At 33.0% G+C, this 27,142-nt stretch overlaps 1 protein-coding gene across 1 annotated transcript; it reads right to left on the reverse strand.

The window, feature by feature from the left end:
- On the reverse strand, positions 1–27,011 carry LOC131853058 (autophagy-related protein 9A). The gene is made up of 14 exons (XM_059203853.1): positions 26,840–27,011; positions 25,868–26,135; positions 20,376–20,496; positions 19,178–19,302; positions 14,752–14,879; positions 13,822–14,006; positions 13,034–13,212; positions 12,257–12,388; positions 11,065–11,239; positions 7,686–7,832; positions 5,902–6,132; positions 4,649–4,759; positions 1,298–1,501; positions 1–111 (listed from the first exon to the last, which is right to left on the reverse strand). The coding sequence occupies exons 1-14, from the start codon at positions 27,009–27,011 to the stop codon at positions 1–3; spliced, it is 2,289 nt and encodes a 762-aa protein (XP_059059836.1).
- Positions 27,012–27,142: the final 131 nt, after the last annotated feature.

The following is a 27,142-nucleotide window of genomic DNA, read 5'->3' on the forward strand; positions in this document are numbered from 1 at the left end:
TTATGGGCGTTGCAGCAGCGGCGTGTCCTCACTGCTTGGTGGCCAACGGCTCTCCTCCTGTACTCTCGCACTGCAGTTGTTTGTACAACAAGCGGACACGCTTTGACCAGCCTGCAATATGTTGAATAACAACTCTTAGAATCATCCCAAATCCTGCAATTTAAACATGTTGATTCATTCGAAAACAAAAGAAATTCAGTTGAGTTGCTTGCCGGTTCTTCTCAATCGAATCTGTTTACTGAACTGGACGGTAGGGAAAAAATATTAATACAAAAAACTTGATATTCAACGGGCTAAACAGTCTTACATGAATAAATTACTTCATTTTATTATTTACTAGTTGTTCCCGCGAGTTCGTCCGCGTGGAATTGAACTTTATTTTTTTAAATAAAAGTTACTAGCCTAAAGCCTAAGTTACTCCTATTACATCAACTACATGTCAATAAAAGTCATTTTAGTCTTTGTACCGTATTTATATTCCTATCATAATCATCCTCATGTCATAAAAAACAGTTATTTCAATATTACAAACAGACACTCCAATTTTATTTATATGCATTAAAGTTCTATTTTAGCATGAAGCAAACGGGTCTTTGACTTTTATGAACATTTTTTATGGATGATTATGGAATGGTGCACCCGCCTGGGTTAACGGTTTACGCTGGCGGGGCACAAGTGGAGGATGACAAGATGAGCATGAGGTCAGGTCAGTTAGCACATCGTGACAATTCCCCAAGGATTTATCACGATGGTTTCTAGAAGGAACCACATGGAGATCAACTTAACATAGTATATTACTAGCAGTAAAATCATCAGTCCACATTACTAACAATCCGCTTTCCCTACCGGCTAAAAACACTTGCAACTCCAGATAAATAAAAATAATCTTTATTCAAAACTTAATATAACCACTTTTGAATAGTCACATTTTTTTACTCTACCACGAATTCGAAATCCAGTATCATCACAAGAAGAATGAGAAGGAGACTTGTGTGTTGCTCTTTTAAATAAATAACGTTTGAATTAGATTTACATTAACAAGGATTAGGCATACGTCAATCAACATAGAAGCCGTTACGCACTTAATCTCTGTTCAATCAGATAACAACTAATTATCATTGAGTTTCCTTTTGGAAACAGTATGATTCTTTAATACTAGCTACACATATGTATATAGTTATAAATATATGTGTATATTTATTTTACAAATGTAAGAATATTTTGTGATAATAAATCTATACAAATATTTCTTCAAGGTTTTAATATAGTATAGGAAACAGGGTAATATAGTACTAACCTGTGACAAATGCAAGTCGTACAAGTGCAGCGTACTGACGGACATGTCACGTGTGTTGTCGGAGGGCTCGGCTGTCTCCAGGCCGAGAGCGCTCGATCCGAGCACTGAACCAATGCCGGCGAGGCCGAATGACTGCGGCTGCGAACCAGACCTCATAGTGCCGGGGGACGGTGCTTCGTCTTCATCACTTGTCTCGTCCATATCCTGGGGGAGTAATAGTATTTTATTATTAATATTACTAGCTGTACCCCACGCACAACGGCCCGAATGAGAGGCTAATTGCAGAGACTGGAGTCCAACATACTAGTTGTACCCGCAAGTTTTAATTTTAGAAAAATAAAGTTAAATTGCAACTTTATTTTTGTAAAATAAAAAAAAATCTAAAATAAAAGTAGACTAAGTTACTCCGTATTAGATCCTACGGGAGACGATACGACGACTTCGATTATAACGACTAACCTATTTTAGCGACGATAATGTTTTACGATATGAAACCAAACCTGGTTTCTGTAGTAGACGGTAGATTAAGTATCTATGTGAGGGTACGTTAAACACATCAAACTTATGTGTTCAACGCTCGTGCTTGTAATTGTTATATTTCGCTCTCTATAAAATACTACATTGGAGACGTGAATTATAGAATAAATTACGCGGAAGTGCAAAATAGATTTAAAAATTGTAGGTACTATAATCATTATATAGTATGAAACAAAGTCGCTGTCGCTGTCTGTCCCTATGTATATTTAAATCTTAATATAAAATTTTTAATTTTATTTAATAATTTAAACCTACGCAACGGATTTTGAAGCGTTTTTTTAAATAGATACAGTAATTCTAGAAGATCCTATAAAATATTACATTGGTGATGTGAATTATAGTATAAATTACGCGGAAGTGCAAAATAGTTTTAAAAATTATAAATACTATAATCTTTTTTAAATAGATACAGTAATTTTAGAGAAAGGTTTATATATATAATATGTATACACCTGTGCGAAGCTCGTAGCTAGTTAAATATAAAGGAAAATGTTTGTGGGCAGAGTGTGTGAATTTAATGTCGCAAGCGGCACATGGTTGGCATGTGTAGAAAGACTGGACATGTATTTTGTTGTAAATGAAGTGAAACCAGAACTGAAATTACCCATGCTGATATCGGTGATGAGAGACGAAGTATATGAATTGTTTTCAAACCTAGTTGATTTAAGGAAACCTTTGAATTTTACCTACAACGACGTGGAGTTATTACGTAAGCATCTGCAACTCAGTGCTTGCAGAAAGACATAGGTTCAGACAATGTCGTTAGGGGGTCGACCAAAATATTATTGCAGTTGTAGCGGAATTCGGGACTGTCAGTTTAAGGGTTCAGAAGAAAACATGGGAGATCGGTCGGTGTGCAGGTTGAGATTTGAGAGTCGATATCGTAGGACGGAGATTATTTGCGGAGGGCGATAAATTCCTGATATACAATTTGGCGGTGGAGATAGTGTCATCTTTAGTATCATTTTGTAGAGTCGAGGTTTTTGGTCGATGGCGATGAAGTGAACGTGACGGCGGTAGCGGTATAGAGGAAGTTCATATGTTGTACGCGTAGTGCGGCGGAGCGGCGGAGGGCGACCGGCCGCGGGGAGCGCGGCACGCGGCGGATCGGCCGGACGACGATCCGGGCGGCGGGGGCGGCCGGGAGCCGGATCGTAGCGGCCGCGGAGCGACGGACCGCGACCCTGCGGATCGTCGACTCCGGGATCGCGCGAGCGGCGGACGCGCCCCGAACGGAACGGCGGCGACGACCGAGGACGCGCCCCCGACGCGGCGACACGCGAACGGAGGAGGACCCCTCGCGATCACCGGTCACGGCCGAACGATCGCAGCGCGGCGAGGTCGCCACGAGCACCCACGACAGAAACACTCGCACGGAAGTCGACACGGGATCGGCCGCATCGCGCACGAACAGCGAATCATATATTCATCATTTCAAGCAGCACGAACCGAAAAAAAGCGACTCCACTTTAAAATTTATGACGGCACAAAAATTTCAACCCTCGGTATGATGAAGCCGCTAAGTTAAGTTAAGTTAAGTTAGTTAGGAATAATTGTAAAATTTTAGAATTATTCGATACTAGTCACTCGCCCCGGGTTCGCCCGGTGTACATATACTATAACGTAAAGGTTACTTGTACAGATTTGCTTTTGTTCGCTCTTATGCGCCACTTTTCAAACCACTGCTCGACTAGAGTCAGATGTCTTTGGAGGTTTGTCGATGCCGTCTCGTGGACAAACAGAAGGGCCGTATCATCAGCGTATGTAGAACTGGTTGTGATGTTGTTCATTGTGGGTAGGTCAGCAGTAAAAATCAAATGCAAGACCGATCCCAAAACGCTTCCTTCCATTAACTGTTACATCTTGATTTACGATTCCACTTTAAAATTTATAACGGCACAAAAATATCAATCCTCGGTATAATGAAGCCACTAATTAATTAGTTAGGAATAATTGTAAAATTTTAAAATTCTTTGTTACTCACCACTTACCCCGACTTTTCCCGGTGTACATATATTATATACATAAACCTCCCTCTAAAATCACTCCATCTATTTAAAAAACCACTTCAATACCCATTCCATAAATTTAAAAATTTAAACATACATAAGAACAGCAAAAGCAACTTTATTTTATATAATAATAATAAATTTTACAAAAATATAATATTTAAAAAACTACTATATAATATACAACACAAAACATCTCAGTAAATAATGTTAATATTAAACTTACTAAATATGCATATAAAATTTCATAAAAATGAATCAAACTATTTAAAAGCTACTAACAATTTACTGCGATCAAGCTGCTGACACGAGAATTTTATTTAAATAATATTTACAATATCTTCTTATATATAAAATTCTCGTGTCACATTATTGGCAGTTCCCAAACAGCCTAATCTATTTTTATGAAATTTTATATGCATATTCAGTAAATCTAATAATTGTCTACTATATAATTTTCATACCCCTAAGTAACAAGAGTTGTAACCTTTTTTTTAACAAGAGTTGTAACCGTTTGTTGTGTTGTGTATGTTAGAACTGATTATTTTTTTAATTTTTAAGCAAATTTTTTTATTGTGTCATTAAAAATACATACAACCCTAAATTTTCACCCTTCTATCACCAACCCCAATTTTTTTATAGCATTATTAACTTATATAGCAAAACAACGTTTGCCGGGACAGCTAGTAGTCAATAACATATATTATTAAATTGTAGTACATTTTAAGAAACCAAACTTCACAGAATAACGTACATATAAAAAAAAATAATAGATACATATATTATATCATAGTTCAATACTCACTGGCAACTTGTAGGTAGGCCTCTGTTGCTGATAATACGACAGTACGGCAGGCAGGGGAGTGTTAGCACCAAAAATACTCTGTTGGATGTACGAGCCCAGCATGGTTTTGTTCTATAAAAATAATTGATAGATTTCTTTAATAAAGTTATGTAATACAAATTTAGATTTCTTTAATAAAGTTATGTAATACAAATTTGTCACTACATATATTGAAATATAAGTCTCTAAAAATGATTATTGATACATTAAATTACAAGTACAAAAATAGGTTAAAAGATTAGTTCTACGAAATCAACTCGAGTAAAATAAATTTTATTCATAAGTATTGTGATAATGTTGCTATAAAATTTCATCTCATTTACTTTTTACTTTTTACTTTTAATTACGACGGCCAGAGCTGAGGTTCGAACCCCTAGTGGTGCCCTCAGACTAAAGTCGTATCCAGTCAGGAGTTGCCCTTCAGCCGCTCCATAAGTCTCTCCTTGGTTTGGAGTGCCATCTGCACTCGCCCCCTAACGTCCGGTGAAGCTGTGAAGGCCAGCTGCGGCCAACAGAATTAGAGAAAATAGAAAAAAAGCTATAAAATGAATATATCATGATATATTTAAAGTTACTTAGTCTAAGTTTTTATACTAGCAAGACTAAGTTCTTAATATTGCCATATAAAATAATATTTATTGACCGATTTTAATTTAAACATACTTAAAGTACAAATCCTTACAAATATTATAATTGCGAAAATAACTCTGTTTGTCTCGCTTTCACGCCGAAACTACTAAAGCGATATAAATGAAATTTGGTACACAGAAACTCTGGAGTACAGAGATTCTCAGTGTCTAGAGTCTGGACCCTGAGAAAGAACATAGGCTACTTTTTAATACGAAATAATGCGTGTTAAGGGGTTGAAACTTATTTTTTAGGCTGTTGATTAAATATAAATAAATATGACAGACAAAGTTTGTAAAAATGTTACCCTAAAGGCGTATAATAAAATAGGGGATAAAGGAATGTATGGAAATTCGATATATTTGAAATTAGCACGATGAAACTTTTTTCTTTAGGATAGATTATTGAATATTCTTTCTTTATTTGGTCACTATAATACGCGGTCGTAGTCCCGAGTATAGCTAAAAGGTATAAAAAATAATCATTTCGGTTAAGGTCACTACAATACGCGGACAAAGTCACGGGTACAGCTAGTTTAAAATATAATTAATCTTTGCGGTAAAAAACGTGTATATAAATATACTAACCAGTGGATTATTGACAGGGATCGCATGGTGCATGCTCTGCCTGAGCGATCGCAGGAACTGCCTCTGCGCTGGTTCAGCAGGCTGCCAGCCAGGATGCCGACATGAAAAGGCAACCAGCGACAACTCGGTCTTTCCACCTTCGCCCTGGTGGTATTGAGTTTTGGCGCCCTTCACTTTTCCTATCTTGCCAACGGTCTGCCAATCAGGATGTCCGTGACGACGAATGTCCAGCTAAAGACATAAGAAGCATAACAAATATATATTAGTGCAGTTTAGTGATTCAACACGATATGGTTTAAAAAAAAAAAGTGGTTTGTTACATTAAAATCATGACATCTTGACTAGGGCTGTCACTGGACACTACAATCTGAATATACACATAGCATAATATTAATAATAATAATAATAATTTTTGGATAAAAATAATAATAATAAAACCAGCAAAAGCTGAGACAAAAAGAAATTATAATAACAATAAGTTGAGAGAGGGAGACGATAAAGAGAGGAATAATAATAATCTTTATTTAATTCAGAAGGATCGTTACAATATTATTTATACAATAGGTACACTTTCAAAACATAGACAGCCTTGGTGGTTTAGTGGTGCTAAACCACCGCTTTACTATCCGATGGTCGTGGGTTCGATTCCTAAATATTTGTACCGTGGGACAAATATTTGTATTCATGAGTATGATTGTTGGTATCGGTCTGGGTGTTTTCTATGTATAATATGTATTTATTTATACAAAAAAAATGTATCCATGTATTTATATCAGTTGTCTAGTACCAATAACACAAGCTTAGCTTGTGTCTAGATGGCGCTGTGTGAATTGTCCTGAGATATTATATTATTATTATTATATTAATATCAATTCTATCAGTATTTCTGTGTAGTCCTGAACTACCATTAGCCGTATAACAGAAGCCAGTTCCTTCCCAATACATGAACTTATATTATCGATTGATGAAAACTATTATAACATCATATATGATATAAATATTTTATCTAAAGAGACATCAAAATTGCCGGATCAAAATTTAGCGAACCAGTTCTGGCACTGGCGTACTGTTCACACACCTTCTCCACACACATTTGTCAATTTCTTTCTGGCTTGAACAGCATTTTTGCCCTTTCTGTAGTAAAACAGTAAGATATGTCGAAAATGCTGCTTATTGCTTTCCGTTTTTAAAAGGGCACCAATCGAAAACTACTGCGTATAATTAATTAGAATTTTTCACACACAAGCTTCGGTCAGGGTGCGAACACTGATTAGATTTTTTTATTTTTTTTATTTTTTTTTATATAGCATATGCTGTTGGTCACTCTATTCTCCCAAATTTGAATTTAAATGAAATAGTATTATTGTAAATATGTACAACATTAAAAAAAAATACGAGCTGAGTTTCTTGTCAGTTCTTCTCATCTCGAAATCATTCCGAACTGACGGTAGATTTGACATATCATAAGAGTCTGTAATAGACCTACATGAATAAAGATATTTTGAATTGAATTGAATTGAATACAAATTATACGGCTTAGTGTGAAGTCGGTTGCAAAAAATTAAATTGAATTGAATCCTCTGTCAGGAAAAAACTAAATTACTTTCCGAACGACCTAATATTTACTAAAATTATCAATGGTATTATCAATTCATTGTCAACAACTCGTGGATCGATAACACTAAATACGAATTTGTATATCTATGTCATATTAATATCAGATAACACTGGCCAGGCCAATGACATACATATCTTCCGGATAAAAGAATACAACGCAAAATTACCTGTGCGAATGAGCAGACGTCACCAATGCCGACCACATTAACTGTGAAGTTGCGATAGAAGTCCACTATGTCCAGTGCACGCGACCGCAACGAAAACAACACGAACGGACACAGCAGAGGACTGAGGACCTCGAAGATGATGTATACCTGTATACAGAAATAAAACAGAACGAAAATAACGGACGTGCATGGCTGTAGTAGTTCATCAACGGGATTTTCACTTAATGTTAGATATAGTGTTAACTTCAATACATAAAGAACTCTCGGTGGACTAATTTGTTACTTACATTTCATTCATTTAAAACTATAGTAAGTCACGTGATGTTGGTGGCGTCACGATTATGCCGCTACCAATAGGAATAGAGATAAAGAGGCCGGGAACAAGGAAGGAGCGAGCTGCTCTTTCTTTGTTCGAGGCGACTGAGACGACCACACGTGAATGTACAGCGACGCAATTTATGTGGAGTGTAATTTGAAAAAGGAATAAATTAAAAGTACTGCTGCTTCGACGTAACATTTCAGAAACTTCCCAATAACAGATACCTACATAAGTACACATAGTAATTTAACTGACGTAAAGAAATATAAATTAAGTTAGTTTTTTACCAGTACTGCTCAATTAAATTTGTATACTCAACTGGATGTGTACGAGACATAAAAAATCTTTTGTAATTATTTTAAATTTCGAATGCGCTTTGCATTCATTTGTTTTAAGAATAAAAATATTATTAGAGATGTGAAAATACCATCATGGCGTTTCGTGTATCTCCACAAATATTGAACTATAATTTATACAGATGGTAGAGAAAAATATAAATATTAATACACAAAATTTTGCATTCATAAGCGACTAAATTGTCCTACATGAATAAATAATTTATGAATTTAATTTACTAATAAAGGCTATAACAGAATCTCTATCATGGTATGGACATGTAATGCGTAGGAACGAGGATAATATTTTAGGAAAGGTGTATATGAATGTGGATGGTTATAAGGGTAAAGAAAGGCCAAAAAAAAGATGGATGGACTGTGTGAAAGATGATATAGTAAGAAAGGAAGTAAATAACGCGATGACTGCGAACAGGGATGAATGGAAGCGAAAAACATATTACGCCGACTCCAAATAAATGGGACAAGGAAGAAGCAGATGATGATGATGATGATGATGATGATGATGTAGAGAAAAATATAAATATTAATACAAAAAATTTTGCATTCATAAGCGACTAAAATGTACTACACTGAAAAAATAATTTATGAATTTAATTTACTAATAAAGGCTATAACAGAATAGCAGAGAGCTATAGTCGTATTTTTAATTAGACGAAGTCAACTGACGTTTACTGTGTTGTCAGTATTTGATAAAACAAAAATAGTGTTGTGACAAAGTGAATAATTGAAAAGAATCCTGAATTAATGAAATTGCCTCAATTGTCTAGTCTAGTGAATAGTTAGTGTTACGAACTGCCGATATCGGGTACGGGGTTCGAATTTTAGCTGTGCTTTATACATACCAACAAGTTTTCGACAACTATGTTCCTCTAGTATCTACCTATACTGAATACAGAGTATTTGAAACATGAAGAAAAAAATTGCGAGGAAACTTTTAAGACTGTCCTATTTACAATACATCATGTAGTTAAAACTATAGATGTATAAAATATCTAACATAATATAGTTAGGTAATAAAAATAAGAAACTTGGCTTATTACAAAATTTGTTTTTATTCATCATCAGATAAAAAAATCATTGTTGCTTTCGGTGACATTAATTATAAATCTGTCTGAAAAATTGACAATAATTTATCTTTGAAACAGTGTTTTGGTCCACGTTTCTCCAGAGAGTTAAATTGTTCATTTTCTTTGTATTCTTTTAATACATTGTAGACTGAGGTCACACCAATTCCCAAAAAGTTAGCTGTTTTTGAAATACATTATTTTTTTTCGGGAGCCTCAATAGGTAATAGTGATGCAACTTTCTCCTCAAATACGTGTTTGTAGACGTTTTGTATCATAAGTTTTTCGGTAACGCTTAAAGCAATCCGTGGTCTCTTCTTTCTTGGAGACAAGCTTTGGCTTGACATGCATGGTTGAGGATCCATTTCCATCCATCCATGAGGAGGATACATTGGTACGAAACAATATAGCAAATATACAATATACACTATTACAACTATTACAACAAACACAACAGAAGGAAAAATTTGTCAAAAACAATAACAAAACAGTGTGAGCGCAAAAGAAAGCATTCGTGCTCTCAGACCAGAGGTTAGAAGCCGAATTACGAACAAAATGACGACCGACGCTCGCGACGTTGATCTGTGTTGGCACTAGTGGCTACTAGTGCCACAGCGCGCTTTGTAATAAGCCGTCAAATAACTGTTTGTAGTTACATAACACTAGTAACTTATATCAGAGCACTTTCATACAACTTTATTGTAAAATAGAAATAATATTATTTTGTAGTTTGAAATGATTAACTATTCACACTCATTGTTCATTCATCTGACCGAGAACTGAACGCATCACTATTACTTTAAATATGGCAACATTATTTCATAACGTGACATTAGCTACTGTCAGTTATAAATAATTTGGTAATGATTTTGGTCTTGATTCATACTTTTAAATTTTATTATAAGCAGCAATTGTAATAGTTTATTATTTGAGACTAATAAAGATTTTTCTTAAAGTCAACAATTGTGCAATTAATAAAAATATTCAAAAGAAATGTATTGTATACTAGATGTACCCGCGATTTCACCAGCGTTAAATTTCAATATATAAATTTGTATATAACCTATATCTTATTCTGATGCATAAGCTATATTACTGTAAAATGTCATCAAAATCCGTTCAGTATTCTTGCGTGAAAGAGTAACAAACATCCATACTTACAAACTTACGCGTATATAATATTATTGAGATATAATAATTTGGACAACCAACATTTCCATAAAAAATGTGTTTAAAAGTGGAGAATAAGGGCTACATTACAGTATTTATATTATAACTAGCTTTTGCCCGCGGCTTCGCTCGCGTTAATTTATCCCCTTACGGGTGAAATTTATCAAAATCTTTTTTTAGGGGATTATGCATGCAAAGTCTCAGACCGATCGGTTAAAAATTGACAAAGTTTCCTACAAACTTTCATCCCCTTGGGGGTAGAATTAATCCAAATCCTTTCTTAGCGGATGCCTACGTCATAACATCTACCTGCATGCCAAATCCATCCAGTGGTTTGGACTGTTCCTTGATAGATCACTATGTCAGTCACCTTTGAGTTATATATATAGATTTACTACTAGCTGTTCCTGCGACTTCGTCCGGTGGAATTTAAGTTTACAAGTTTTATAACTTTAATAAAATGAACTTACAGCTCTAAATTGGAACAACTGTTGAAAGAGTGCAGCAACATTTTTGGTGTGTGCCCGGCCGCGCCACGCTGCTGGCAAGTAGTGCACGTGACCGAGGACCTGCACGAACAGCTCCTCGCCGCGAGCCGGTCCTGTACAGCCAGCGCCCAGACGGTCTTCTTCACCAATCAGAGCCCTGCAGCATACGTTAAGATAGATAGATAAAATCAATATTCATATCGAAAATATTACAAACAATATTATATATCTATACATATATCTAACTAAAATTAGAGTGTCTGTTTGTAATCATTGAAATAACCGTTTTTTACTACATGCATATGAATATAAATACGGTACACCAAAATAACATTTATTACAATTTTAGTCTGCCTGTCTGTTTGTTCCGGCTAATCTCTGAAATGGCTGGACCGATTTTGACGGGACTTTTTTTGGCGGGTAGCTGATGTAATAGGGAGTAACCGCCAACTAATTGACCTTAACGACCTTATTTAAGCTCCCACGAGAAAGAAAAGGAACGCAATCATGGTACTGATAGCATTATTTTATGGCATAGTAGAGATGTAAACCAAAAGTGTACATTTTCTTATATTTCTTTTCCTATTACTGCCCTTCAACCACTTTCTGTTTTCACCCAATGATTAGCTGGTAGAGAATACCATAGGGCATTAAGGTCGCTATTGTACATTTATTTAAGACTAGCTGTGCCCGTGATTTTACCCGCGTTAACTTTCAATATAATATATAGCCTATGTGTTATTCTGACCTTTACAGTAATATAGTCTATTACTGTAAAGGTTCATGAAAATCCGGTCCGTAGTTTTTAAGTTAAACAGTAACAAACATCCATACTCACAAACTTTCGCGTTTATAATATTAATAACTAGCTGTACCCGCGACTTCGTCCGCGTGGAATTTAACTTTATTTTTCAAAATTAAAAGTAGCATAAGTTACTCCTTATTACATCAGCTACCTGCCAAAAAAGTCCCGTTAAAATCGGTTCAGCCTTTACAGAGATTAGTCGGAACAAACAGAACGACAGACAGACAGACAAAAATTTTAAAAAGTGGTTTTTCGGAGTATGTTTCTTATTTATATTCATATGCATGCAGTAAAAAACGGTTATTTCAATATTACAAACAGACACTCCAATTTTATTTATATGTATAGATGTATAGATAAGATCATCACCTTGCTATAGCCACTACACAGCCCAATATTGTAATAATGGTGAGCACATGCTCCACAGCCAGAACGTCTTCATCATACACTGAGAGCACCACCAATACACCCAGCACGCTGGCCGCGACAAACACGATGTTCCTGGAAAATTATACATCAAAATTCAATTCATTGTGCACACAAATCTGAGCTGAATCAATCATTTTAAATTATTTGAACTCAAATCACAAATCATTTATTCATGTAAGACGTTATAGCGGCTTATGAATATCAAATTTTTTAACTACTGTCAGAATAGAGATTCAATTGAGAAAGAACTGGACAGAAACTCAATATTTTTTTTTAAAGTCAGTATTTACATTACTTTTATAGATCTATGTTTATTATCTGAATGAAAATCATGTGCATGAACAACTATTGCACGTTCTTAAGTAATCGTTTAGTGAGTAAATAGGCTATACTCAACAAATGTTTTAAAGGATTTTTTGAATGTATACAAAATTAATTTTAGTATACTTTTTGGTATATTATTGTACCCATTCTCATAAGGGACCCTTTGACTTTTTCTAATAAAATGTTTGTGCCGTGCGAGGAATCGAACCCGCGACCATCGGTCGTAAAGCGGTGTGCTTGACCGCTAGACCACCGGGGTCGTCATGATATGTTTAGTTTTAATACAAACCAAGGGTAAAAGCGTCATTTCTCTCTATCTCTGTGTTTTAATACTCTATCAGTACTTTTTCTTAAAAACTAGACATTTTTAATTATAAAGAAACAACGACTAACTTGGCGACAACGCTCGTGATCGGCGACATGAAGCTGGCCAGGTATTTGGTTGCAGGTTTATGCGCGCGGTTCAGACGATCTCTCAGCTCATGCTCCAACTCGTTAAAGTGACGCAAAGTGACGCGCGCGTACAAAGACCACGTGCGCAGCCCGAGCGAGCCAGGTGAACGCTTTATCAACTGAGAAAACCAAAACAGACTTTTCGGTCAAGGGCTTATGAACAAGACAATAGATATCTTAGATATCTTATCATAAGTTATACAGATGAGTAATATGTATTGTTTGATTTTAGAGATTGGTACGCAGAATTACTACGTAATAGACTACTACGCAGACGAATCTCAAATGATACAATTACGTCTAAACAAGGTTGTTTATTGTTTATTGTTTTTTCTTTTTTAGATTACAAAGTTGTTCTTAGAAAAGATATGTACAATTCTTTGATGTCTTCAAACCTATAAACAATATAAATGATGTATACATAAAGAAATTAGTGTTATTACACATTTTAATTTGTAGTGTATTTAAAGTTAGCTATTTTTCGTACCAAAACTTTGTGTAAATTAACAATAATGTTATATACATTTCAATCTGTTGATTTCTCTCTTCAAGATTTAATCATGCATGGGGATAAATCATTATCATAACAAAGGATAAAACAAAGTCGCTGTCTTTAAAATCTTTAAAACTACGCAACGGATTTTGAAGCGGTTTTTTTTAATAGGTAGGTTTTTGTACACCCGCACGAAGGCGGGGCGAGTAGGTAGTAATTAATATACAAAACTAACCTCCGCATAATTGAAGAAGAAGTATAATATCTGCCAGGCCTGTATAAGAGGCGCAAGTAGGAAATTTATAAGCGCTAATGTCATTATCTGTTTTTCAAGCTGTCGTGCCAAAACCATTCGTTTTGAATTATCTTTGTAACATTCGCGAAGTTGCCAACAATTCTCCCACGGGCTCCACGGACTGGCTAAAAAGATCATTACAATTAGATTTCTTTAGTTTCATGGACTATAACAATTCTGTATGAGCGTGATTGTAATTGTAGTGGTCCTCAGTTATATAACGATACAATTTAGACATGTTCATTTCCAACAATTGTTAAATCGAGAATATACTATTGACCAAACTGTAAAGAACTGTACAACTAAGTTTTTTCAAACTTGAGGTGACTTATATAAAAGGCGAGGATACTAATCGCCTATGATTTGAACGCCATTACTGCTAAAAGTACTATGTAAAACATAAGTAATTTAAAATTGATAGTAAACATTGAGTTTTAGAAGTAGACTCTACTATCACCGAGGTATAGGCACCCGCAAATGTTGATGAAATTCAAAGACATGCAAATCGTGTACAAATCAATAGCAATTAAAGTATATTCGAGTAATTGCGGTAGGCTCTAGTACTGAGCTACGCCATGCATACAACTCAAATGTTAGAATAAGAGTTTATATACAAAGACCAGTTGAAAATAGAAATAGAAATAGAAACAATCTTTATTGAAAAAACTTAATATAAGCACTTTTGAATAGTCAAGTTTTTTTATTCTACCGCTTATTCGGAATGCAGATTCATCACAAGAAGAATAAGCAAGAAACTTGTGTGTTGCTCTTATTAAAATAGATTATCTGTCAATAAATATAGAGTATGTGGGATAAAATATATTAACTACTAATTAATATATTATTAATAAACTAATTTAATTTACTTACTAAATAAAAGAAACTCTAAATTCCATTTTAAACCTCTGGATAAATAATGAAAATCACCAATGCAAGGCACAGATATCTGAAGTGGTAGTAAGTTTTTGTTCACCATAGCCACCATATAATTATCAAATCTGAAAATAAAGAAACATATATAAATAACCCTATTATTATAGATTTAGTATAGTCCTTAAGAATTACTGTTGTTCGATATTGTGTGTAATCTGTAGTCATAAGAGAAATGTAATTCTTTTAAATAAAATTCTCGTTTCACAATGTTAGTTACTACACTCCTCTGAAACTTCTTGACTGATATTTATGAAATTTTATATGCATATTCAGTACGTCTGAGAATCGGCTACTATCTATTTTTCATACACTAAGTGATGAGGGTTGTCGACCTCTAACATATTTTTTTTATTTTTTCGACCTATTTCGGCAGGTAGCTGATGTATTAAGGAGTAACTTAGGCTACTTTTATTTTAGAAAATAAAGTTAAATTCCACGCAGACGAAGTCGCGGGAACAGCTAGTTAAAATAAAATTTATTATTTTGAATATGGAACATGGTATAGATCTGCGATATTGATTTATTTTTTTGTACATTTTACAACGTCATCACTAAATGCGCATAAAACTTTTGATATTTTCAATTATTGTGCAATATTTACAATTGGTGAAAATTATTAATTATCACAGGACAATTCAATATGATTAGTAACATGTAAAATTACACCGTTCATCTTTCTAAAATATTCATCCACCAAACACATACAAAATTTATTAAGATTTTTTTTTCACAGAAACTTGGCGTATCATGTTCAACGATACACCATTTTTTTGTGATATTCTATATCGTCATGGGTATAAATTTAAATAGATAATGCAAGTGCAATTAAGATTTACCTCAACACCTGTTAGCATAAATTTAGAATAGAATAGAAAATCCTTTATTCAAACAAACTTCATTTAAGCACTTTTGAATTGTCATAACAATTTTTAATCTACCGCTCATTCGGAAAGCTGTCTCATCACAAGAAGAACGAGCAAGAAACTAGTGTGTTGCTATAAATAATCCTGTAAGTTCACATGTTACAAGTCGAAACGTGTGAATACTCACTGCCAACTAGCACTAATTTATTAGGGTCAAATATAAATAGACAATAAGATTAAATTAGTCGTAGTGATAAGAGCAGACCAGTCCCTACAAGCAGCATTCGTTCACAAGTATGACGGATAAATTACGAAAAGACCAGCTAACTAGCTACTGGTCAACAAAGTATTAATACAACAAAAGTGGCAATTGCTGTATAAATTAAACCTTCCGGTTGATAATCATTTAATACTAGTAGTATGAAACAATCACGCTATACACTGCCTGTCCGCCTGTTTCTTCGCTTGGAATTTGTAAATTGCGTTTACTTCATTCATTAGAACTACAGATAATTACGTGCTCAATATAAAGTAATTATCTATACATATAAATAAAATTGGAGTGTCTGTTTGTAATATTGAAATAATGAAATAACCGTTTTTGTTACAGCATATGAATACATCCATACATCAAAATAACAAATTTTACAAGTTTTGTCTGTCTCTGTCTGTTTGTTTCAGCTAATCTCTGAAATGGCTGGACCGATTTTGACGGGCTTTTTTGGCAGGCAGCTGATGGTTTAAGGGGTAATTTAGGCTACTTTTAATTTTATTTTATAAAAATAAAGTTATATTCCATGCGGACGACATCGCGGATTGTATGTACATATGTACATATATATGCTACCAATTTAATTTAGTATATGCTAATATTAACCATATTTGCTTAATAAATGTATATTATTATTATTATTTATTTTAAAAGGTATGTAACTATGTATGTATGAATATTTTTGTTTGTAATATCGTATTGCAATATATTGCACTATATAACTGGCATTGTGTACATTGAAACATATTGCATATGAAATAAGTAGAGTTCAGTCAGGTAAATAGATAAAAATGTATTACTTAACAAGATGTAATATGGAAGCAAATAAACTAATACACAAAATACTCGGTTTCGTGTTTATACTCCTCCGAAACGGCTTGACCGATTTTGAAGAAATTTTCATTCGTATAATCAGTAGGTCTGAGAATAGGTTTATAACTAATTTTTATACCTGTAAAGGTTAAGGATGAACCACCCTTAAAAATATTTTTGTATTTTTTAAACAATTTATTAGGTGATATTAAAAATACATACAACCCTAAATTTTCACTCTTCTATCACCAACCCCTATTTTTTATAGCGTTATGAACTTAGATGGCAAAACAACGTTTGCCGCGACCGTTAGTATTAATAGAATAGTAAATCATACATTCAAATAAACATGCATTGAAGCACTTTTAAAAAGTCATCACATTTTTTTAATCTCCCGCTCATTCGGAAAACTGTCTCATCACAAGAAGAACGAGCAAGAAACTTGCGTGTTGCTATTTTAAATAATTATATTGTTACTTTATATTTTAAGTTAGTGTGTGAATACAAACAAACTAATAATTAGCACCAATTAAATACTTAATATATACTATATATATGCCATACCATATATATACCATATATATGCCGTGACCATAGAGACAATTTTATTTTTCATATTTTTTTTATTATTTCTTATGTATGTTAGTCTATAAGGTATTTATAATATGGGCCATGTAGCCTGAATTAAATAAATAAATCCTTACTAATATTATAAATGCGAAAGTAACTCTGTCTGTCTGTCTGTCTGTCTGTCTGTCTGTCTGTCTCGCTTTCACGCCAAAACTACTGAACTGATTTAAATGAAATTTGGTACCCATATAGTCTAGACGCCGAGGAAGGACATAGGCTACTTTTTAATGCGAAAAAAGGGTTGTAAGGGGTTGAAAATGGTAATGCAAGGTTATCTTTATGCGGTTGAATACACACGTATTATAATAATGGCTTAACTAAAAAATTAGATATTTTGGAAAGTCTACTTTATAATTGTGTTATTAAGTCTATTTTCAAAAATTTTTAATTTCTGAATTACACCAGTATTGTACTAGATATGCGACTTATTAACGCTCATATGTCATAAATAAACATATATGTCATTTGTATAAGTTGCGCGCGCAACTGATTATTGTCAATCCGTTGTCTCCTTATGAATTTAAATGAATAAATGTTTGCTCTGCAATTTTATTTTATAAATACATAAATATAATCCTGGTATAGCCTATAACTGATGACCCTGCTCTTGGACAAGAGCGTAAGAACATATTATTAATATTTTTGAAGAATAAAACAACATATAATATTAAAAATGTTGTCAATACATATGAACAACATTTCCTTGGAAGAAACAACATCTACCGTTTCATCCGAGCTATTCAGGTTCGGAATACGCGTTTCTCCATTCTGGCCAGTAGAGTCAGAGATATGGTTTGCGCAAGTAGAGGGATAGTTTGCAATTTAGAATATCACATCTATTATTTTGATTTAACAAAATTTTATTATGTTATTGGCCAACTGGACCACCAATTTTGAAAAGAATTTAAAGAAATGTTTAAACTGTTTATTAAATATAAATAAATATGACATTTAAATTTGTAAATATCACATTGTCACCATTCAAGGGGTAAAATAAAATAGCAGGTAAAAGTTTTTATGGAAATTCGTCATATTTGAAGCTAGAACGATGAAGCTTTTTTGGGTCAGTTTATTTAATAAATACCTTACTAATATTATGAAAGTGAAAGTGACTCTGTCTGTCTGTCTTAAAAGCCAAAACTTCTGAACTGATTTAAATTAAATTTAAAGTCTAGATCTTGAGATAGGACATAGGTTACTTTTTAATGCTAAAAAGGGTTATAAGAGACTGAAAGAGGAATTTTTTAAAAGTTTAAGCTTCAATCTTATTTTTTTGCGTATTGATTAAATATAATTAACGAAAATGGGTTGTAAGGGTCAAAAGGGGAGTTAAAATGTTGTATGCATGTATTGTCATTTTTTAAAGCTAGAAACTTGAAACCATTTTTTAGGCTGTTGAGAAAATATCAGTACCTACCGCCACAGGACTCAGCCATAAATGGTTACAGTATAGCGACATCTTATCATTGGTACATGATGACACTAATATAAGTAGCATTAAAAAAAACAAGAAAAAGGGTTATAAGGGGTTGAAAGGGGAGATGTAATGTATGTATGGTATGTATGGAAGTATCTTCATTTTAAAGATAGTAGTTTGAAACTTAGTTTTTGGCTGTTGATTAATTGTATGGAATTATGTATGGAAATTTCATTTTTGAAGCTAGAACCATGAAACTTTTTTATTGGGTTAGATTATTAATATATATTTTTTATTATTTTCTCAAGGTCACTATTTTACGCGGACGAAGTCGCGGGTACAGCTAGTATAATATAATAATAAATATACCTGAGTATTCTATGATATATATCTAATTCGTTGATCTCTTTCTTGTGGACACACATGTGATGTTCCGGCTGGGCTTCCCTCACCTTCTCCTGTATCGTTGACCAGTTAACCCATGCTAAATCACTCTGTAACAAATGCATTCGACATTGAAGCTGTTATTGCATACATTACTTTTAATCTGAGCGTATTGTAGGTAATTTATAATTCTTGGAAACATATATACAGCAGATTGCGCGGGTGATAAGTCGGTATGATGTAACACGAATTATTTTGTATAAGTTATCATATACTTTTATATAAGTTCAAATTTTTAAATTCTGATAATACAGTGAGTAATAAACATAATAATATAATTAATATTAATTATTCATCAATTGACCATCATACTAAGAGAAAACTATTCATATAATTACCTGTATACCTAATATGTATGAATTATACAAAGAACTTTTAAGAACCTCAGTGGTACAGCGGTTTGCCGATCCATAGATGGTCCTGGGTACGATTCTATTTCAAGTTAAGTAATAAAGCTGTTTGTTATCCAAGTTATTATAAATACTACATAATTATGAAGATTCATTAAAAATTGTAACAACCATACATTTTACTATATATAAAATCGTAAATAAGCACATTAAACATTAAAAAAACTATATACATATTATATTGAGGTCAAAATAATAGTTTTGTCTGCTTGTCTGTGTGTTTGTGCACACTAATCTCAGAAATGGTATAACCTTTTGAATGTGGTTTTCCATAACACGTAGACAACTGCAATTGTGACCCAACCAATCAGAAATAAACAAACAGTAAAGCAACACCACGCCAAACGATCGTCCAATTCAAACGGGGATCAAATTACGACGGCCTGAGCCGAGGTTCGAAACCCTGGCGGTGCCCTCAGACTAGTATTCGTCAGGCGGGAGTTGGTCATCAGCCGCACCATAAGTTTTCCGCGGGTTTGGAATGCCATCTGCACTCGTCCGCTATCTTCCGGTGGAGCTGTAAAGGCCAGCTGCGGCCAACATCATTAGAGTAGTCCGAAAAAAAAGTTGTAATAATGAAGTATTATTCCAAATAACGCGAAACAGCCCGTTATCGAATAATCTTTTATTTTGTTTTTCTCTTCTTCTGGTTCTGGATCGAATAATCTTAAATAACATCGTATTTCTATTCTTCATTGTAATTGTAAACTTACCTCTTTTATTTTAAGTGCATTATTGTAGAATAACTTCGTGTCATAAGCATAATATAAATTGTATAATGATAAAACTAATCTCATTAACCAAATTATTGTACACAATACGATGAGACTCCACCTAAAATCAATTAATTATTTAATTATCAATTACATTATAGCCTAATTACATTAACAAATACAAATTACAAGATATAGAATCTTAATAATATTATAAACGCGAAATTTTGTAAGTATGGATGTTTGTTACTCATTCACGCAAAAACTAAACGGAACGGATTTTGACGAAACTTTACAGTAATATAGCTTATACTTCAGAATAACCTATAGGGTATAAATTTCATGCAGGTGAAACCACATGTTATATATGTGGCAGCCTCGGTGGTCTTGCATTTTAGCACACCGCCTCACTTCCGATGTTCACGGGTTCGATTCCTCGCACGGCACAAACATTTGTATTCATAAGTATGATTGTTTGTATCAGTCTGAGTGTTTTTTGTATTTACGAAAAAAAATCTATTTATTTGTATCAGTTGCCTGGAAGAGATCGCTTTTTAGCGATAAGGCCGCCCATTGTTACCTCTTTGTCTTGTTTATTGTATTATATACTTTTTTTTATCATTTTATACATAATTGTATATGTAATTGTATTTTCGGTGAGAGGAACAATAGAGTTTCATTCATTCATTCATTCATTCAGTTATCGAGTACCCATGACACAAGTCTTAACTAGCTTAACTTGGGTCTAGATGGCGCTGTGTGAATTGTCCTGAGATTATTATTATTATTAAGTACAATATAAGAGTTCGAAGACATTTCAACTTTTATAGACACGAATTAAAATACATTAAGTACATACAGTAACTGACACGAAAATTGTGCATTATATGCTTCATTCGCCATAAAATACAACTATAAAATAACGACACGAAACAGCAAATTTAAAACATTAATATGTACTAAAACAGATAGTTCCATTACATATGATATAGTCGCAAATTAATTTTTAATACATTCAAATTAATGAGATGGTATTTCACTATTCATCATCATCATCATCATCATCGCAGCCCGGAAGACGTCCTTGCTAGACATATCCCCTATAGATCTCCACGACGATCGGTCCTGCTCGCATCCAATGCCTTCCAGCGATTTTGACCAGATCGTCGGTCCACCTCTTTCTCTATTATCTTAATGTAATTATGTAATGGAACTTAAAGCTTTAACATAAAATAGCATCATTCTAGTATAGGTGTAACGAAACGAGTATATCAATACGAAATGCATACACTAAAAACCAATTTAGAATTATGTTACTTTACACAAGACTAGACTCCCAATCAGCTGTTCGGGTCATAGACATCATGATTTCTAATAACACAAAATATTTTGGAATAAGACACTTCGTCACTTTACTCCTGGTGTTTTTATTGGATTTTATGATTCCGAATATTAATTTTATCTTTCAAAAACAAATTTTAAATTTAATGTGTTATCTACCACTGTTTTCAGTCACACCAAAGAAATATGAACAGTCCAAACATTCCAGTAAGGAGCTGACCAGTATATAGTTATTTTTTGCGATGTTTTTTAGTAAATGTCCATGTTTGTTTGACACATACTAAACAAAAGGCATGTATTCAACACGAATTTCATGTCTCTGGGTTAGATTAGGTTAGGTTATTTTCCAAGTTAAATGACATCTTCATATTTCTTCCTCATTATTTAATTTAAGTGACACTTGTTCGTGAATACATGTACTGCTTCTGTCTTTGACGGGTATTTCTAAACTGTTAGTCATTATTTTACTTATTATAGCCTTGAATGGCACAAGGTGAGTACCAGGTGCACAGGAATAAACAAGAGCGTGCGGAAGGAGTGACATTGATATTATGATGGAATTAATGACCGCATAGTGTTGGGACACGTTTGTTTTAACTTTTAATATAACATTAAATTAGTTAAAAAAAAAGAAACAAAATATTCATGCTCATTACATTTGATGACAACTTATGCTGATGATGACAAATTTTAAATAACTTGCTATATCTCTTTGGTATGATATAACCTTTCCGTTACATCCGTATATCTCAATTTATTCATTAGTCTAACATAGAAAATAAACAATAAAAGTTGCAGTCACATACTTAAAATTCATGCTTCATATACATTTAATTTTTATTAAATGTATATGAAGCTGCTTTGCTTGCTTCATATACATTTAATTTAATTACAATTAATCTTTACATTGCATTGAACAAAGTCGCTGCTGTCGTTCGCTTATATCTTTTAAATTATGCAGCGGATTTTAATGCAGTTTCGAGCAATAGATAGAGTGATTCAAGAGGAAGGTTTACATGCAATACATGCGTGTAATAGTATAGAACAGGCCAAGAAATTTAAAGATTTGTAATGCATCCGCAGCCGGGACGAGTCGCTAGCAATTGATAAAAAGAAAACCTATAAAGTCACTTGTCATCTTGTCATACATAAATCGTGTTTTATATGAGGAAGTGAATACAAAACATGTTTCATGTTTCAAAATATTTTCTGGAGGAATTACATTGTCATCTTACTATGTATAATAATATTATAAACACGAAAGTTTGTGAGTATGGATCGATGTTTGTGACTCTTTCACGCAAAAACTGTAATTTAAATGGATATTATGTAAATTGAGCGAAATATATAACTATATAATACAGAATAAAAATATATAATAAATGTTAAATAAGTGTAATGCAGACGACGTTGCGCGTGTCAGCTAGATATCAATATATTTGTGCGAAAGCCGTGCGACGCCGGGACGTTCGCTAGTTAATTTATAAATTTAAATTAATAGGGATAAATAAATTTTGCAGCTATAATGATAATTTCACTGTACAACCTTACAACTTTATTTTTAAATTAGTACCACACACTACATTTTTATTGCTTATTACCAGGGATGTTATGGATATGAAATTTCGCATACGGATAAGTTTCGGATATAGGTATGATTATTATACCGGATACGGATACGGATGTGGATATGAAATTATTCCAGATTATCCGTTAGTTCCGGATAATTTCGGTTACGGATATAAATTTTTAAGGAATTTCAAAAGTAAAATACAAATAGCTAATAAATTGGTTACATATAGTGTCTCAATTAGGCTCCGCCCCTATCTGATATTATCCGAAACTTTTATTTCGGATTCGATTACGGTTACGAATATTTTTTAAATCGGATATCCGATAGTTTCGGTTACGGTTACGGAACACCCTAACATCCCTGATTATTACCCTTTTTGTCATGACATATTATTATTTCATTTTACATGAACATTATAAATGTATCGCAAGCACGGTTACATAATTAAACAATGTGTTTTATAATGACCTATGGCGAATTTAAAGTCAGTTGAACTTTAATTTAAACGCAGAAACTTCTAATACCATATGAAGGTACTTTGTTACGTTAACGATTTATATTATTTTTAATTTTCTATTGTAAGAAATTATATATTTCATTAAGATATAAATATAAAATCAAAGTCGCGCTGGCAATTTACTTAAAAAAATATATAATATTTTTTTTTTTGCATATTTATACAAAGAAGGATTACTGGGAATAATCCAGACTTGATATTTCATGTTTTAGAAAGTTATTCATAAGTAATACAAATTTATATTTTTCTTTATTTTAATTTTATCATATGTTCATGATTTGGACTTCAGAGAAACCATGTACCATCTGTCTCTTTATCTTGCTTTCACGCCAAGACTACTGAACAGATTTAAATGAAATTTGGCACACAGATAGTACAATCCCTGAGAACGGACATAGGCTACTTTTTAATGCTAAAAAGGGTTTTAAGGGTTGAAAGGGGACATGAAAGTTTGTATAGAAATATCGTCATATTTAAAAATAGAATCTTGAAACTATATAGGCTGTTGGTTAAATATAAATAATTATGAGGTTTGTAAAGATGTCACCCTTATGGAGGTAAAATAAAATAGGGGATCAAAGGTTGCATGGAAAATCGTCATTTTTTAAACTAGAACGATGAAACTTTTTCCTTTGTGTTAGATTTCTTTGTTTGGTCAAGGTCACTATAACGGGTACGAAGTCGCGATAGTACTTAATAAATCAACTCTCTATGGAAATATAGACTAAACATGAGATGTCAGTTTGACAATGAAGTTTCTTTGTTTACATTTTTGGTGTCATTTCATGTCCAACTATATGCTTTCGTGCAAAAGTTTTATATTGATATATTAATATGTATAATCCTAATAATTATATTTTCATGTGATTGAAATAGCAAATAATGTATTAATTTATGGTTTGGTTGATCAAACCAACCAAATCAGATGGACCAACCTAATAAGTTTTCACTTATGTTAAATTACAGTATTACAGTAGTATTCATATCTAGATTATTGTTGTCACTATTAGTAATAATGTATGTATTGCATAAGTTTATACCTTGGTGAGTGCATTGGTAATATATTATAATACTCAGTGAGAGCATGTAATTTTATATAGAAATTATTTCATCGCCTACACATATGTTGATACAACTATTATCACATATTCAGAAATACTTGAAGAATATACAAGGAATTTGGTGATATACATCTACATACCAAGTTACTAAACTGACATAGGTTCAAAAATATTTATACAATAAAGTAAAGTAAAACCCCCATATTTGTGGTAGGAAGATAATAAGATAGTATGTTTTTTTCTGATAAAGTTAAAAAAATTACTACTTTAACCAAAATGGAGGAGTAAACATCTATGATTGTAAAATAACTATTACCATTAGAAAAGCATGTACAACTTTATCTTAATAAAATTATAAATGCGAAAGTTTGTAATTATGAATGCTTGTTACTTCTTCACGCAAAAACTACTGATGAAATTTAACAGTAATATAGCTGACACATTAGAATAACACATAGGAACCGCACAGCCAGTAAGAAATAATGTTTAACTAAGAGTATACTTAATTTTAAACTTAGAAGTTTGTTAGCTACTAAAATCAAGAGTGAGTGTGAGTGAATGTGAGTGTGAGTCATGTTCGCCACAATGATCATCATGCAAGAGCTTCACATACATCATTGGAGATATGTGAAGTAAGTGATCAAATTATACCATGTGCACTGTAGCATGGTGCTAGTGACAGTTTCTTTAACATTTTATTTAAAAGTTGCCGCAAATTACAAATTATGACTTAGTACTTCAGCTGTACATTTGTAATATATTAAATCATTCATAACTGTATTAACTTACATGTAGCAATTGTTATTAGTAACTGTCACTTGCACCATACTACAGCGCATATAGTATAATCTAAATAAATCTAAGCAAACCAAAGTGAGAAGAAATGAGTACAAAATAATAATAACAATAGTGCATGTAGGTTTATGTGCACAACACAGTTTCTGAAATATCAGATTTATATTTCTGTTGAAATAAAATTAATACATTAAAATCCACTTACCATTTCCATGAAATTCTCTCTACACACACATTTAACGGAAATATTACATCACTAAGTGTCAATTTTCCAGTAACATTGTCTGTAGAATTTCTAAACAATTTAGGATAATTTACACAGTGTACCAGAAAAGTGGAAAACCAGACGATAAATAAAAATTGTAATAACGATAATACATCTGATATTATCATAGGATAGAATCCCCCGCGTACATAGTATCTATACATTCTTGTGAAAAATGAATCCAGGTCATCAATGTGTGTCCAACCTCCTGAAAAAAATAATATATAATTAATATCACAAAATAATAATAATAATCACAGGACAATTGACACAACGCCATCTAGACTCAAATTAAGCTAGCTAAAGCTTGTGTTATAGAAAGTAGATAACTGATACAAATACATAGATTTTTTTCATAAATACATATATATTCCATATAGAATACAACCAGACTGATACAAACAATCATACAAATGAATATAAATGTTTGTGCCATGTGAGGAATCGAACCTGTGATTATTGGAAGTAAGGAGGGTTGCTAAACCACTAGACCACAGAAAATGTCAACAATTGAAAAATCACACATGGAATAGTGTAAATGCAATGTTAAGATCTATAATAACCATTTAACAAACACATTTGGATTGTGTTAAGAAAATCTGTATATATATAATTATATATCCTAAATATAAAATAGTATTTAAAAGATGGTTAAAGTAAAACCATGACAAAGCAAGATTATATTTTAAGATTTGACAAAGTTCCAAAAATACCATGTGCTGCATTATAACAACACAATAATGCACAATCCATCCACATAGAGTAATTATTTACAAACAATATACAATGTACTGTTATTTATATATCTACTGCTATAAATTAAATAGAACTACCAAATAGCAATTGATGGAGTAGAAAAATGCGAGTACTGTAAAGGTGTAGAACAAAGAGATGTCAAAATGCAGAATATACCTTTGGTTTCTGGTACTTTGTGGATTATAACGTTGGTGGAATCTTCATGTTCGTGCTCCATCGTAAGCAACGTAGGCATAGCAGTCGTGGTTTCTGCCAAGCTTGCCAGTGGCGGGGTCACTTCGTTGTTTAGTGCGCTATACATCACATCACGTCTACCATAGTAAGCCATTTTTAATAAATTTTCTGGTATCTATTTATGTTTTCTACGTCTAATTTCACTCTATAGAGGCCACTTACTATCTGTACATTCTTGACTTTGTCCCACAAACGTAATTAATAACTTTTAAAGAACAAAGTTAT

Source organism: Achroia grisella, unplaced genomic scaffold (assembly GCF_030625045.1).
Source record: "Achroia grisella isolate CSIRO2021 unplaced genomic scaffold, CSIRO_AGI_Agris_v1 utg874, whole genome shotgun sequence".
Taxonomy (NCBI): domain Eukaryota; kingdom Metazoa; phylum Arthropoda; class Insecta; order Lepidoptera; family Pyralidae; genus Achroia; species Achroia grisella.

Excerpts from the sequence above, each read along its gene's own strand:
- LOC131853058 (XM_059203853.1), bottom strand. The coding sequence starts at position 27,011 with ATGGCTTACTATGGTAGACGTGATGTGATGTATAGCGCACTAAACAAC. Across the intron at positions 14,880-19,177 it reads ATATATCATAGAATACTCAG|ATTTGATAATTATATGGTGG; the intron begins GTATATTTATTA and ends CTTTATTTTCAG. Across the intron at positions 6,133-7,685 it reads ACGTCTGCTCATTCGCACAG|CTGGACATTCGTCGTCACGG; the intron begins GTAATTTTGCGT and ends TTATGTCTTTAG.